Here is a 17,512-nt window from a genome sequence, read left to right as displayed (position 1 = left end):
TTGTTCAGAGAGAGCTCTTGGCACACTTCCCAGGCATGGCAAAGAGTGTTAAGAGTTTCCCTGAAGTTTGTACTGTATTGTGCTTAATAAATGTTGGTTCTTCACAGAAGTTGGCATATTGCAGTTGCATCAATTGTGTAAGAATCTCAGGAAAAATAACTTAATAGTGATGGTTCATTATCATAGAACCCCTACAGTACAGAAAGTGGTCATTTGGCCCATTGAATCAGTGATGACCCTCTGAACAGCAAACTACCCAGATCAAGCCAGTCAGCCTATCCCTGTGCCCCCATATTTATCATGTCTGAAATATCTAGCCAAAACATCCACAGACACTACAGACAATTTAGCATAGCCAATCCACCTAAGCTGCACATCTTTAGATCATGGGAAGAAACCAAAGCATCCGGTGGAAACCAACGCATACATGTGAACTCCACACACAAAAACAGTCACCCAAGGTTAGAATTGAACCCGTGTTCTTGGCTCTGTGAGGCAACAGTACTAACCACTGAGCATCATGCCGCCCATATGTATTCATTTACAGTAGTCTCACTGTAGCTGTTGGGGGATATGTTCCACGAACTAACATAGAAGCCCGAAACTGTGGATACGAGCGAACCCATTCATTTCAATAGGAAACGTACCTTCCTGGCAGCCTCCTGGTCCCGGAATGTTCCCTATAATATTTTCCAGTCATGGGAAACCACAGGTAACTGAAACTGCAGAAAATGATTCCACAGATACGGGGGTCACCCTGTTTGTGTACTTAGAATCTTGTAATAAAGAGTAATTCTTGTGAAGTCCAGAGACCTGGTCTGTGCTTTCTGACAGGAAAGATAGGAAAATTGGGGAATTTGTTCTACTTGCTAAAATCTTGAATTTTGAACCAATCTGGAAATATTGGAGCTTGATTTACAGTATGCTACCCTTGTGAGACTTAACACAATTATGTTATCAACAATAAGCAAAAGCAAAAAAAAACCCTTAGTCAGAAAATTGATTTGAGACGGAGTGAAGTCAATAGAGAGATGCTGCTCAGTCATTCCAGTTCTTTTCAACATATTTAAGTTGTAAAATTACAAGCTTTCAAGAAGTGTTTGATCTTCCTCAAAAATATTATAATTTCATTCCACTAACAAAGAAACATCAATCCCAACAGAACAAAATATAAGCTTTGAATACATGCAGATTGGAAAAACTTTAATTGCCAACAGCAAATACTGGAGGCATCCATATTGTTTTCCATGAACTCCAAAGCCAATTCAAACAGAATCTATAATGTTCAAAGTATTACTCCCCAGGTTTTATTCAAAACTACCTTCACAAAGTGTTTGCTTAAATGCTATCAACTTTGATAAAGCAGCCACCAGAAATCAGTATGTCATATTATGCAGTGCATGTATCTATCTGCTGGAGCAGTTCCAGAAAGATGCCGAAAAGCTGTCTAAAATTCTGAAAGCCATGCTGGTAATCAAATATTCAGCAACCTCTGAGTTAGCAGGGTTTCTTTTTTACTGCTGCCCAAATGCCAATCCACTGTCATGCATTCCATCAGTTTCAAACTAGATTCTCCAAAAGATAGTTTGCAGTGAATGGAATCTTCTGCACCATCCTGCATTAGAATACATAATGCAGAAGCTTAGGAGACCTCTTATCTTAAAAGATGGACTGTGAAACAGGATGTCGCAAGTGGGAAGAATTTAATTTCCATCAAAGTAAATACACAACATTTTACTGGGGGTGGTGTCTTCCGATTGCATGCCTTCCTACACCCACCCATATTCAAGACTTGTTAAAATTTGCCAAGGTGAATAAGGTATAACAATGAAAATAAAAACCTAAGATTTCACAATGCATAACACGAATGGAATACATGTGGATGCTTTCAAAGAGGTTTTTGGAAATAAGTTGAGATTTGACCAAGAACTCACGCTGCATGATTTGATTTCATCAGCAAATAACCCAGCAGTTTTAACAAGATACTTGCCAAGCTAAACCACATCCACCTCGAAATTCATCAAATCATTTATCAATGGTATACTAATTTTCTAACAGAGATAATGCTGAACCTGAAAACACAAATTTAAAATGCTGAGCCTTACTGTAGAAAACCAAATCGATCAGTGATTTTATAAATATGGAAGTCTGCATCTTCCCACGGGTCAATCTTCGCTCCTTCTCGTCCCTAAAACAAACAAACAAACAAACAAACATCAATAAAGCTGTCTTGGTTTGATTCATTCAGTTTTGAGCTGTTGACAAAGCCAAACGCGTGTATCTATTAATTGATTACAAATTCAATTTTGGACCAATACTGCAATGCCCTTGCCATCTTCAACTCTCTGAGTTCAAAAGGTAAATTGGTCAAAAATGCGAGAAATTCCCATTTTGACATTTTGCATGTGAAAGTAGGGCTGAGAGTGACGTGCTGCAGTTCATCTCAGCCACGTTGCCAAATAAAATACCTCAGGTTTTCCATTCTCAATTGTGGCCACTGACCACTGCCAGAAGATTGCAAATATTCATATGAAGGTCAAACACCAAGACAGTGCTTGGTATCATAGAACAACAGCACTTAACGCAGCAAGGCCATTCAGCGTATTTTACCTCTGTTGCTTTATTTTGCCAGAAAATCCAAACTAGTTTCATGCTCTTCTCAAATCTCTCTGTTTAAAGTTTATTTTAACCAAATTAATTTTTAATACAATTAATTTTATCTTTCTCCAAATTTCTATTTCAACCACGAGAATTGTAAATTATAAGTCTCTTAACAATAGCTACCCAGTCTGAAGACACTGTATGAAGTGGGAAACACTACTTCCAAAATTCCAAGATTATCTTCACTAAATCTTCTCTTGCCTTCTCTGTTCAAATTGAAACAATGCTCATCTCTCCATTCTTTCTTCATAACTATGTAATATTTTTCTACATATCCTTCCAAATTCCTGTGCATTCCAATAAATGCTGCATCATTCAGAAACCAAAACAGCGCACACCATTTTGTGATCGCATTTACATTTGCACAATGAAGTACTTCTTCTTTACTCTTCTACTTTGTGCTCATGTATTCAAATAGAATCATAGAGATGGACAGCATGGAAACAGACCTATGTCATTTAATAGTTTTATCTGCCTACACATTTTTTCAGGAAATTACGCATTTGAAACTGTAGGTCCCTGCTCAACCATACCATTTATACTGTAATATGTATATTCATCCACCTTTTATTTTCCCAGCATGTTAGTTTGTACTATTCCGACACGGGGTAAATCCCTCTGCTAATTTAAACCAACAATACAGAAAAGATTAACCCCATGCTGTAATCTGTTAAAATTTGACAGGCAAAGAACCATCTCAGAAGTCACTATTTAAAGTAAAAGTTAACTTTATTCTTAAAATCCAGAGAATATTAAAACCAACAACTATTTACAACTCCTTTCTCAAACCTCCCACTCTGCAATAGTAGTCTGATAAAAAATCCTGATTAAGATTTTAGATTATCTCCAAGTCAGCCTCGATGTTCTGCTGCCCACCGACAGGTACCTTTCAGAGAGCTCTTCAGCTAGCAGTCTACATTTGTTGGTCTTTGGTAGACCTTCGCCAATTGTTCAAAATGTCCAGTTTTATACCCCCAAAACATCGGATTGTTTTATTGGTTTTAATATTATCAAAATACAAATTTCAAATTTAATTGGATTTTGGTATCTTGGGGCATAATTTAAATTGATTGACCAAAGTTGAATTTGCTTTTGTTTCACAGCAACCCAATTGCTACTATTTGTTTCGACCAAGTGTTACATTGTTACCTTGTTCAGGACTCTGTGCTTTGCAAGTCCCTGTGAGCTTTCCAACTCTCTTAAAGGTATAGTACACCTCTACACCTTCATAACAGTACGTAATTATATCAAATTGTATTGGCCATCTGTCCACCCATTTCAAAAATTAAGGGTTCTGACAAAATTAAGTGAAATAGATACTCATGTGAAGTTTGACCATTAAATACACATCTAACTTCTGCATTACTATTTAACATATACCATACTTAATTCACGCATCTCAACTATGCCTCCACCAGAAGCTCTACCATTTTGCACCCTACCCTCCCAGCACCCGCACTTACCCCTCATACTTTTGGTAACAGCTGTCAGGGCCTTTACATTTCAGAATACTGTAGCTCACTGCTGGGAAAATGATGCAACTTACCTTCCTCTGACAGTTCTATGCAATGAAAGAATTGTTAGAATGGAAGCATTGCATTTCTGAAGGAGCTCCAAATGAATCTTCTCACAAAAATTTGGAACTTCCTTTTTTAATATAAAAGATAGGCCAGAGTGGCAACATGCATGAGATTGCTGCTTCTCAGACAGTCTGGCCCTATATTTCAGTCAGCAACAAATTTTAAAGCATAAATAAATTTTGAAATCATATTTCCTAAACTCAGGAGCATTGATTTATGTGAAGAATAAAAGCAAAACAATGTTGAATTCAACTTCACTCTGAACAAAACCTATTGGCTGCAACTCTTTATATTCTATTGGACAAAAAAAAACTTTTAATCTCTATTGCTACACATACAAGAGTTTTCCAACAAGCTTGGAGAGGTAATGAGTCAAATATCCATTGAAAATGGAAAGTGGTCACTTTTTCAGTTTGTCCACAACCAATTTCAAATCAAGCATCGGCAGCGTGGATCAGGATTCCTGGCGGTAGTGGCAGTGCCAGGAACAGAGATACCTGGCAGTTGCAAGCTCGGAGTGGAGACTCTTGGTGGCGGCAGTGCCCAGAGCGGAACTCCTGGGCTATAACAGGTTCGGAGTCTGGACTCTTGGTGGCAGTGACGGGGTGTTGGCTGTGGTGGTGATGCCTGGATGTTTGGAAATGACAGTACCCAGAGCAGGGACTCCTGGCTAACATAGGTTCAGAGCCTGGACTCTTGGCTGTGGCGATGAGCAGAGAGGGGACTACTGGTATGGTAGGCCCAGCGTGGAGACTCTTGGCAGTGCTGGCAAGGCAACAGGAACAGCGGAGCTGAGGTCTCCTGGGACAATGTCACCATTGGAGAGGGGACTCCTTGAGGCCCAGAACACCTTAGAGATCTTGCAGAAGCCGTGGTTGCAGTGCTTGAGACCCCAATTTGAACAGGAGATCAACTCTATTTAATTTCATTTTATTCTTTCTGTAAATCAAAATAGTGTAGAATTGTAGTAACAAAACATTTTTCGCTGTATCCTCCTAGATATCTGGTAATAAAATCATTCGTTCATTGATTCCATTTATACTTTTCGCTGCCTCTGGAAGGCAGCCAACATAATCAATGACCCCTTTTACTGTGGCTATAACCTCTTCTAACTTCTTCTATTGGGCAGAAGATGCAAAAGCTTAAACACACATACCACATTCAAGAGCAGCTTCTTCCCTATTGTTACCAGACTTCCGAACTGACCTCTCAAATTTTAATTTTAAACTTAATGTTGATCTCACTTGTTGTATACCTTCTCTGCAACCAGAATATTGTATTTTTCACTGTGTTCTACTATGTTAATATACCTTCTATAGAATAATCTGCCTATATTGCATGCATAACAAAACTTTTCACTGTCCCTAGATACACGTAACAAGAGTAAACCAAAGCAAAAAATTTCAACATTAGTGAGCCCAATGATTTAACCTTTGTTGAATAAATTGCCTAAAGTGACTATTATCATTCCAGCTTCTGTTGTTACCTGATAGATCGGATCCCAGATTAAAATGTGGTTTAATAGATCATATTTTCTTTAGCGAGGTGGCGTCCACTACATCAAAACTCTGAAATGCTACAGATTTGGTCTCAACAGTAAAACCCAAGCTTATTATGCAACAGAAAAGCCGAAACTGAATAAACCAAGATAGGTAGATGTAGCTATTTAAAACATTTTGAAACAGTAAAATTACAATTGCGTCTATCCAAACACTTTCATTTCACCATCCTCAAATTGTATAGTTAGCACTAACTTCATCATTTGAAGTCTTTAAACCTCATTTAAATTAATTATTGCCTATAAACCTTCACACTTTCATGCATCGCGTCTTGCATTAGAGTTCATGTATCCACGATGTTTGTACTTTTGAGCTCTATGAATTTCATTCTTGAAGATTTTATGCTGATGATCCACTATGTAGATGCCAGTAGTTTTTTTTTGCCCTGTCAGTTTGAGCCACATCCGCATTCATTTCATTGGGCATTGCCATTTCAGATTTAAAATGCTAATATTTGGCATTTCGTTCTTGTCTTTACCTCCTAAAAGCTTGCAGTTCAACTTCCAAAGTGCTCTGATTCTCACATCATCACTTACTGGTCTTATTTTATGTGTCTCAGTACTAACTCCTCTGCCCTTGTTTGACCATAAACAAGGTGATAGCATACCTACCTATACACGGGAGCCAAATGAGTCAATTGCCACAGACATGAGCTTTGAAAAGGGAAAAACTAGAACAAGAGAGAGTAAGTGAAGCAGCAAGAGTAAGTGAGCATGTAGAGGAAGACAAGCATGAGAATGTGAGTGACAGCGTGCAGGAGACAAGTGCAAATGCGAGAGAATGAGTGAGTGAGGGCACCTCAGAGACAGTGAGCAAAAGCAAGTGAATGGGCATGTGAATGCGAGCAGGAAAACAAGAGGGCAAGAAAGGAGGGGGAGCAGGCACAAGGACAAACGGGCTTTTGAGTTTTCGTGGCTCACGACTGAGTATTTCTTTGTTGACAAGTTTAAAAGCTTTTCCTTTTGCAGTTGTCTCTATCTTGTCCAAGCCCCCTTCAATCTCCTCCTCCACCTTGTTTCTTATAGCCCCCTTTTCTCACCCCACCTCATGTTCCATTCACCTCCTCCTCCCTCACTCTATCCCTACTCTCAACTTCCTGCTTATCTGACAGCTAGCCCCTTTTCAACCTGTCCACCTGAGCTCCCTACTCCTTTTGTAGCTGCCTTCTTAGCTCCTCCCCCCAACCTCTTCATTAACCCCATTGCCTTCTTATCCTCGACAACCCATCCTTATTTCAGTTTCCTTCTCACGTTAATCACCACTTGGCAGCCTCCCTCTAACTCAACTCTAGCAACCTCCCTTTTGCCTCCCAGTCATGTCTTGAAGCCTCATTTTGTCTACTAGTTTCTCAGCTCATTCCATTCCCCTTTGAAGACTCCTCCTCTTTCCCCTGCTCACAGCTTCGGCGAAAGACCCCAATCCTGCAAAAGTGCCATACTTAACACTGCCTCTTCTACTTCCTGCTACTCCAAACACAAACTGTTTCTCTCTTGTGATTACTGTTTACAGACTCTCAGTGAACCCCTCATTAGCAACACCCCTCTTTCCCCCCCTAGCATGAATGTTCCAGAGCATTTTGGGGGCAAATTCACTAGCCACCCATCTATATTGAGCACTTATCAGCATGAACAGTTCAGAAGCTTCCTAGCAGAGTTTTTCAGTAAGTCCTTTGTACTGGTGTACGTCACACATGCGCATTTAGATTGTAAACAAAGATATTTCCTGAATTAATTATTTTCATAGGACTGTTATTAATGGTCTCCTGTGAATCACAAGAGGTCACATTAACTTTCTACATGCCTTTGAAATGTAGTAATACTTTGTCAGGTTTTTCTTTCAAGCATGAAGACAACAATTTATCCTGCGTAATTTTACACAAAGAATAGAGTTGATTGCAGTACTGAGAAATTACTGCTGTTGGAAGTTTCCTGCTTGTACAACAGTTATGCTTCACAATCCTAGTAATTGGTACAAAAACCACAATGACAGCAAGCCTTATGGGTCACAAAGGTCGATAAAAATCAGAAACCTCCTTATTGGCACTCAAGAGGCACTTGAAGAGTTTGACTTATTTTCGAATGAAGCATTTTCAATAGACAGTAAAAATGTTAAATTTGAAAAATTCAAGACATATTTGCATGAAATTTCTTGCCATGGGCTGAAAACAGCAGGTGTACACAGGAACAACACAATGATACATAACTGATCCCCAGGTAGACGGGATAAAAAGACATGCTAGAAAATGAACAAAACTAAAGAATACCTGTAAGAGGTTTTGAATCCTGAAGATACATATTAAATTGCTTTAACAATACAAGTTTATAATATTACTTTTGGGAACATGGATACTCTTGTAGAAGTAAATTTGATTTTTGTTTTCAATGCTGCGAAGTTCTTGTTTTTAGGATCAGGAAGTCACTTGGAGCAGTGAATTAAAGACAACCATTCAAAGAAAGCATGTGGTTGAAGTTAAATAATTGCTGAGATATTTACAACGTGAAACTTACATGACCTACAAAAAAAGACAAATGGCCTGATTTAAATCAGAAGGCAAGATCCATTCCTACAGAAGAGTGCGTTAAGCTTATGGAAGTCTTCAGACCATCAAAGATGGAAAGAGATATGAAGCTGTGTCAGCAACCTCTAAGTTAGTGAGTTAGACTGATTGTATGCTTTCAGAGGAGACACAGTATTGCAGAGAATCACATCTGGTGAAGATGCAGAACATGTGTAATTTTGTCAGATCAGTAAAAAATTTTAATGTGAAGTTAGGAGTGAAATTTCACGAGGGATGACTGTCTAAAAATGATACTGCTGATGAAAAAATGTTGATCCTTTGAGATGAAGTAAAAAGTGTGAGTGAAACTCAGCAGCTATTTTAGCATCTGTGGACAGAAGAAACAACATTTAAGAGGCACTTAGACCGGCACATGAAAAGGCAGGGAATAGAGGAATGCAGACATTGCGCAGGCAGATGGGTTTTGTTTAGAATTACAGTAGGCGCAGATATGGCCTGTTCTTATTGGAATGGTGTTGAAACTTTATTGCTGGAACAGCACAGCAGGTCAGGCAGCATCCAGGGAACAGGAGATTCGACGTTTCGGGCACAGGCCCTTCTTCAGGATTTCCTGAAGAAGGGCCTGTGCCCGAAACGTCGAATCTCCTGTTCCCTGGATGCTGCCTGACCGGCTGTGCTGTTCCAGCAATAAAGTTTCAACTTTGATCTCCAGCATCTGCAGACCTCACTTTCTCCTTATTGGAATGGGGACTGGGATCTGATTTATCCAATAATATCAGCTGGGATCATAACACATTAGAATTGAATTTATGGTCATGTGTACCGAGGCACAGTGAAAAGCTTTGTCTTGCGAGCAATACAGGCAGATCACTGAGTTAAGTAGCATAGATAAGTAAATAATAGGTAAACAGCGGCAAAACAAAAACACAGGTACAGTTGAACCTGCTTGAGTCCCTTAGGCTTATAACACCATATTGAAAGGCTCTGCAATGTTGACCAACCTCACTGGCTGATACCAATGCAAATCAGTTAAAATTATTTCAAAATCAGCAAATGCTTGCAGTAAACACTGCTACCATTGTCTTCATCACATCCACACCCTGATGCCTTATCATTCAGGGACTCAACCTGGCTCAAATGAGAACTTGTTCAATTTAGAATGGTTAAAAGGATGCAATTTCATAGCAAAAAGCAGGATAGAAGAGCATCATGGATACTGCACTTTTTGTCAATTTGTATATTGATGCCAACCTTGATATAAAGTGACACATTTCAGAATAGTGCAAATTTAATTCTCTAAATGTGCAGACATCATTTAACTCCTTTTTAAAAATTGACTGGATTGTATCAAAACAGTTTAGCTGCAGTCACTAACTGCTATCATGCTGTGTGAGACACCACATAAAGGAGCATTACTGCAGTGTAAGAGTTGACAGAGAAATCTGCAATGTAATTTCTCTGTGGTGAGACACCTGACATGGAAAACAAATACATAAGCAGTCAGACTAACCATTGTACCCTTACTAACAAAAAGACAAATTAACAATCTCAACACCAAAGTAAGAGAAGCCCTAAAACTCTCAAAAATGACAAGAATGAGTTATTATGGAAAACCAAATATATTCAGAAGGCAGAGAAACTACTTGCAAACACCGACACGTACCTATGTATGACCCCCTCCCTAACCAATAGAATAAACAACACACTACAGAACCTACAAAAAATGGATAGATAACCAGGATTTACCTATGAAGGATGAAACCAGAAAGCAGCAAGATTTTACAGATTACACAAGATACACAAACCAGACATACCACTTAGCCACATTGTGGCGCCTCCAGGAACCCCATCACATAAACTAGCAAAACAACTCCAAGGAAAACCAAAACATCTTATCAGCAGATCCAAACACTCCACGCAATCTTCACAGGAATTTCTAGAAAACATCAAGAACATAAACACAGACAAAGATGAAGAATGGTCTCATTAATGTAATGGCACTGTTCACTTCAATTGACAAAATTCTAGCCAGAGACACACTAGTGAACTTCCTGGATAAACAGATGACGCAACAGGTCAGCTATCAACAAGGACTGCATACTCAAACTACAAGATTTATGTTTGATGTCACACTTCACATTCAACAACCAACATATAAGCAGATCAATGGGACACCTATGGGCTCACTCATCTTCGGCTTCATAGCAGAAGCAGTAATGCAAAGACTGGAACGAACAGCCCTCCCACAAATTCTACCAAACTCTGAATCAGATAAGTGTATGACACTTTTCTAATTGTTGACAGAATAGAGATCAAGAACACACACCAGATTATCAACACCATTCTTCCAGGGATCAAATTTATGAGAGAAGAGGAAACCAACAATCAACTCCCATTCCTGGATGTGAGGGTAGAAAGAACACAGATCAGTGAATGCACTGCAAGAGTGCACAGAAAAGTCACACACACGGACCAGATCCTGAACTACAACAGCAACCATCCGAACACGAACACACGCGCGTGCACACACACACACGAAGCTGCAAAAGAACCCTGTTCAAAAGGGCTACAACACACTGAAGCACTCCCAACCTGCAAAGAGAAAAATACAAACATCTCTACAGAGTCTTCACCAAGAACAGATATCCCCGCAACTTTATCTGCAGATGCCCAGCAGACAGCAGGATGAGAACGTATCACGACCCAACATACTAGCCATGCTACCATACACAAAAGATGTCTCAGAACTAACAGCCAAACTTCTCAGACCACTCGGATTCATGACAGCCCACAAATGAACAGCCACATTCGGACAACTCACCAGAACAAAAGACACTATATCAATCATGTGCAAAACTAATGTAATTTACAAGATACCATGCAAGGACTGCACGAAACACTACACAGGACAAACAGGCAGACAAGTAGCAATCTGCAACCACAAACGCCATAATCAGCTGTCTCCAGTAGCCATACACACAGATGACAAGGACCACAAATTCGACTGGGGCAACATAACGATCATAGAACAAGCTAAACAGAGGACAGCCAGAGAATTTCTAGAAGCATGGCAGTGATCCATGGACTCCAACAAAGATACAGACCTTGACCCAACACACTGGCTACTACAACGAACAACCAGAACCAGCAGAAACGGAACCAAATAAATTCCAAAAGGCACAGTACAGCAGTGCTTCACAGCAGGCTCCAAAGCACTGAAGGTGTCATCTCGACAGGGGATGAAACTTTTGTAAATCAAGTTCCAAGCTTGACGAACATATCCACAACTACAGCAACCGACACCCAAGCCACAAATCTTTATGCAAACCTTGAATGTATGCATAAAGACTGACGAGAACATAACAATTCTGAACATGATCACCTGGATTATATTAGGAGAGAGAAATTTATTTTCTTTGTTTTTGGAAGCATCAATTAACAAAGGGAGTGAAGTGTTTCCCATTAGTTTGGAGATACTTAAAGTTGAGAAGGAGTTCTTACATTTGCAGTTGGATTTCCATAGTAATCACCAACAACCAAACTCATTCATTAAAAAAAACTGCAGATGCTGGAAATCTGAAATAAAAACAGCAAGTGCTGGGTATATTCAGCAGGTCTGGCAGCATTCATGGAGAGTAAGAAAATTTACATTTCAAGTTGAATATGATTGCTTCAGAACTGAAGGACTCTGGAAATGTGAGGAGTTACATACTGGCTTGGTGGTTTGGGGGGGGGGGGGGTGTGTTGGGGAGGACAAACAAAAGGCAAGATTTGGGATATCAGATCAGATGGGCCAAGGAGTGGTAGATGCAGTTTAATGTCAATAACGTGAGGTGTTGCATTTTATTAAGGCAAACCAGGGCATGACTTATACACTTAATGGTACAGTCCTGGAGAATCATGCCAAACAAAGAGACTTAGAGGTGCAGGTTCATAGTTCCTTGAAGGTGGAGTCACAGGTAGACAGTAGCGAAGGAGGCATTTGGTACATTTTTCCTTTTTTGGTCAGTATACTGAGTATAGGAGTTGGGCTATCATGTTTTGGCTGTACAGGACATTGGTTTGGAATGCTGCGTGCAATTCTGATCTCCCTGCTGTAGGAAGGATGTAGTGAAACTTGGAAGGGTGAAGAAAACGTTTGCAAGAATGTTGTCGAGGTTGGAGAGTTTGAGCTACAGGGAGAGGCTGAATAGACCAATGCTATCTGCCTAGAAAATTGGAGGCTGAGGGGCAACCTTATTGAGTTTTATAAAATCATGAGTGGCATGGGTAGGGTGAATAGCTACAGTATTTTCCCCAGGGTAGGGGTGTCCAAAACTAGAGAATATATGTTTAAGGTGAGAGGGAAAAGATTTAAAAGGGGCTAATTTATCACTCAGAGGGTGCTCCATGTATGGAATGAGCTGCCAGAAGTAGTGGTGGAGGCTGGTACAATTACAACATTTAAAAGGCATCTGGATGGGTACTTGAATATGAAGGGTTTAGAGGGAAATGGGCCAAGTGCTTGCAAATAGGACTAGATTAATTTAAGGTTAGCAGGGACGAATCAGACCGAAGGGTCTGCTTCCACGCTGTACAACTCTATGACTCTATGTTACAGAACAAAAGGCAGATGAAGTGATAATAGCTATAGATAAACGACAAAATGTATATGTGTTCTGAGTGAGTACAAATGGCAGAATAATGAACAGTCTCATTCAACAACAGAATCAGGAGCAACACATATCAAACCTTAACAGAATTATAATATGGGATTAGTTTATAGTCTGAAATTGTTGAACACAATGATGAACCCAAAAACTTAATTGAAAGATAAATTGCCATTCTATGAGCTTATGTTAAACATCACCGAAACACAGCAGCAGTCCAAGAACAGAAGTCTAAGTGTGGGAGCAAGATGGTGAATTAACGTCAAAGTGGATGCTTGGTGTCATGCTTGTGGATCGATTGTCTTCAATCTCAACTGAAGGAATTTCCCAGGCATTCAGCTAACAATGCAGTGTTAATTCAGAAAGCAGAAGTGTTTACCAAAAGTCTTGTGTTATTGAAGCATTTCTTGACTAATGGTAAAATAATTAAAAACTCTCGCTCACATATTCCTGCCACACCTGCTAGTGATTGCTTCATTGTTGTTGATGTTAGTCAATGTAAAACCAAAAAAAAGTTCGCTGGCGCTGACCGCAAAATTCTGGACAATTACTAGTGAAGCAAGGGTCATCCTTGGCTTATAGCACTGAAAAACCATAGGATACTCCAAATGCCCTGGACTAAATGGTCCATGATTGTACCATGAACAAATGTCTAAAAAAATCAGAGACCTTCAAAGTTTGATCCTTGTATGCAATAATTTTTGTAGTGAAGAAAAGAATCCAAGATATTTAAACACAACAATTCTCCCCTTAATGTATTTTCCTCAGTGTTCATTTGCTCTTTTTAAAGCATCAGGTATTATTTTTAAAATGTTGCATTCTATACTTACTATTATTTCACTCTCAAGGATGGAAAATGAGCACTTACACAAAGAACACAAAAGAAAATTTGAGGAACACATATCTTGAGGTTCACTTGAAGAGTGCACAACAAGAATACTTCAGAGAAAAAAAAGGGCACAGATGTTAAAATGCCTAATGGTGCCGCCTTCTTCTATTTGACATAAATTAAACTAGGAACAGTGGTGGTGCGGTGGTAAATTCATTGGAGTCATGGTCCAGAACCACAGGCTAATGTTCTGGGTACATGGGTTCAACTCCCACCATGGGAGATAACAAAATCAATAAAAGTCTGAAATGAAAGAACTAGCAGAATGGTAACCATGTACCTATGATTATTGCAAAAATCCATCAGATTCACTAATGTCCTTTAGGTAAGGACATTTGACATTCTTCCACATTACGTGATGCCAGACCTGCTGGGCAACTAAGGAAGAGCAAACATTGCTAGCCTAGACAGTGGCATCCACATACCATGAATTAATAATATAAGTAGATCATAACATAATGCACAGTTGCAATATTGGAATTATGAATCCTACTGTTCACTGTCCACTTGCATATTAATCTCAGGCCTATGTAGTGAAAACACATTTTCTTCATATGCCCTTTCAGTGCAAGTCCACATTAACTGTTCATCTCTACCTTCCTTGAAAAATAATAGTGGACTTTCATCTTGAACTGTTGCAATCCTTATGCAAACTATACTTCAATAATAGTTGGGTAGAGACTTAGAGGATTTTGACCTAATAATTGTGAAATGATGGAAGCATCTGTCCAAAACAGAATGTTACCTGACACAGGAAAAGAATTTAGAGGAAAGGAGTCAAATCGTGCTGCATTGGCTTATCTAGCACTGTTATTAAACTGCCTGCACTATTGGGGGTTAGATCTCTCATTAATTTACAATGCAAGTTGCCCAGTGAGCAAGCTGACAATGCTATAGTAAGGAAACAGGGAAAGCAACAATATAACTTGGGAACCAAATCAGACTGACAGCAAATCAGTGACAGCACCTGGACAAAAGTGCAAATTTTTCAAGTGAGTGAATTCAGAATTGGAACCATTATTTTGGTCGGGTGGGTGGAAACAGAGGAAGAAAGATTGGTTTAAATATTCCTATGCCTGCATTGTCATTGGAGAAGATTATGATTGATCTGATTATTTATCTAATGATAAAACCATTGCTCTTTCCAACAGTATCAAGTATTTTGTATTGCTGCAGCTGATTCCACCCTCGTTGCATGTTTTCACCACACTTCGAATTTGGGCATTATGGATAATGGAGAAATCAATTAAGTTAAATCTCAAGAAGAACCTGACTCTGCCTACTCTCACAGCCATAGCCATATTCATATGGTTAATCTAAATAGGTTCCTGGTCAAATGTGGTCCCAGAATCTACAAGAGTGCATTAAATAATGGCGATACCAGTCAAGTTTAAGCAGTTAAAGATTAGATTAGATTACATTACAGCGTGGAAACAGGCCCTTCGGCCCAACAAGTCCACACCGACCCGCCGAAGCACAACCCACCCATACCCCTACATTTATCCCTTACCTAACACTACGGGCAATTTAGCATGGCCAATTCACCTGACCCTGCACATCTTTGGACTGTGGGAGGAAACCGGAGCACCCGGAGGAAACCCACGCAGACACGGGGAGAATGTGCAAACTCCACACAGTCGGTCGCCTGAGGCGGGAATTGAACCTGGGTCTCTGGCGCTGTGAGGCAACAGTGCTTACCATTAACACAAATCTGAAAGAGAATCATAAAATCTTTACAGTGCAGAAAGCTACCATTCGGCCCGTCAAGTCCACACCAATCCTCCAAACAGCAATTCATCCAGACCCAGCCTCTTAATCCCGCATTTACCATTTCTAATCCGCCAAACCTAGACATCCCTAGACACTATGGGGCAATTTAGCATTGCCAAAGATCTGCACATCTGTGGGAGGAAACTGGAGCAGGGACTCCAGCCACCCTGCCATACATCAAATACATCTCAGAAATGACGACCAGACTATTCCAGCCCTTAGGCATCTTGGTAGCCAACAACCAGCAGAACGAACACCATATACAAAACACCCTGCAGCAAACATTACATTGGACAAAGGGGCAGGAAATTAGCCACCAGGATATATGAGCACCAACTAGGCACCAAAAGACATGACCAACTATCATTGGTATCTATACACACAGGCAAAGGGGGACACCAGTTCAACTGGAATAACACACCCATCCTGGGACAGGCTAAACAAAGACACGCACAGGAATTCCTAGAGGCCTGGCATTCAAACCGGAACATTAACAAACATATAGATTTGGACTCTATTTACCAACTTCTCAGAAACAGAACCGGAAATGATATCACCCACCACAACAAACCAAAACATATAAATAGCAAGCGGGACAGAACACCAACGCTTCACAGGAGGCTCAACTGATGATGTTACCTAGCATGAGTGGCGAAACGTCTGAACAAATCTACCAGCTCAGTGAGCAAATTTACAACCACATCAAATAAGATTAAGAGGGAAAATCTATTTCTACCAGCTCAAGTACCGAGGATGAAGTGGCATGCATGGTCAGCAAGTTGGAGCCTGCCTTAGACATTTGGAATCTTTTTCAGCAAATGGAAATTGAATTTAGTGAAAGTTAAGAATTCATTGATGGGCTTGAGAAATTTTGGCTAATCTAATTTGAGAGACGTAACCTACTGAACGACACAGCAGGTACAAGTGACCGAACAGCAGCACCCATTTCTATAATGTTAGTTGCTATTCCTGCCAGTGTCATGGACCAGGCCAGACTCCTCAAAATCTTTCAAGAAGGTAGCCCAGACCCTAACTTTGCTAGTTGTTTAAAGCAGGTGGAAAGTGGGTATTCTCGGAGAGAATCAGCTGGTCAAACCACTTAGTTTCAAACAAACAGAATTTATTTACAAGGTTACTGAACGAAACACAAACAACTGAAAACAGAGTACTGAATAACCTATCCTGTTCGAAAATCCAATAGATCATTCCACTTAATGATGCTGTTCCAAAATACTTGCGACAATCCCCATAAACGCGCCTTGGCACAAAAGATAAAATCAAACAAGTTCTTATAGGATAGAAGTCAGGGAGAGAGCATCAGCCTGAGCTTGCTTCCATCAGCCTTTCTTCACCACTACTAAAAAAAAACAAACTAGAGAATAGCTGAGCTGGGAGAACGACCACACCTTTCATTATACAACTGATTTTTTTAAAACCTCAAAGCCTTCTGTCTGAGGCAATACCTGTCAACTATTATCAAACTGGCCCTAAACCCCAACCAAACTCAGACTTTTTGGAACTTCTGTGTTTCCAACCTCGTGAAGAAAAAAACCAAGGACAACATAACCGCATTAAAGGAACAGCTTTGTCACACCAGTGAGAGCCTCCCTCTCCTTAAACAATCCCCTCTGAACTTCACTGTTTCACCAAGAAGTAGAGAGAGAAAAAGAATCAAATGCGGTCTTGATGTCAAGGGAAGGTAGTCACTTCATCTCTGGAATTCAGCTCTTTGGCTTATGCTTAGATTGAAGTAATATTTATATTTGGAGTTAAGTGGTTCTGGCAGAAACCAAATTGACTATTGGTTAGCATTATTGATGTTATTTGATAGATTTATACCTTCCATCATTTGTATATAACTGAAAATAGGCTGAGGGGACAGTAAC

General features: G+C 39.8%; 1 protein-coding gene across 1 annotated transcript in view; it reads right to left on the bottom strand.

The window, feature by feature from the left end:
• LOC122561844 (USP6 N-terminal-like protein) overlaps positions 1-17,512 on the bottom strand; it is a 127,097-nt gene that overhangs the window by 60,304 nt on the left and 49,281 nt on the right. The window contains exon 3 of the mRNA XM_087999761.1: positions 2,106-2,188. Within this exon, the coding sequence (XP_087855887.1) occupies positions 2,106-2,188 (83 nt within the window). The remainder of the gene's footprint in view (positions 1-2,105; positions 2,189-17,512) is intronic.

The sequence above is a fragment of the Chiloscyllium plagiosum genome, unplaced genomic scaffold (genome assembly GCF_037043375.1).
Source record: "Chiloscyllium plagiosum isolate Xiang-an unplaced genomic scaffold, Cpla_swu_hap1 HiC_scaffold_23, whole genome shotgun sequence".
NCBI classification, from domain to species: Eukaryota; Metazoa; Chordata; class Chondrichthyes; order Orectolobiformes; family Hemiscylliidae; genus Chiloscyllium; species Chiloscyllium plagiosum.
Note: the sequence above shows the minus strand (reverse complement) of the source record. Positions and strands in the feature narration are given on the sequence as shown.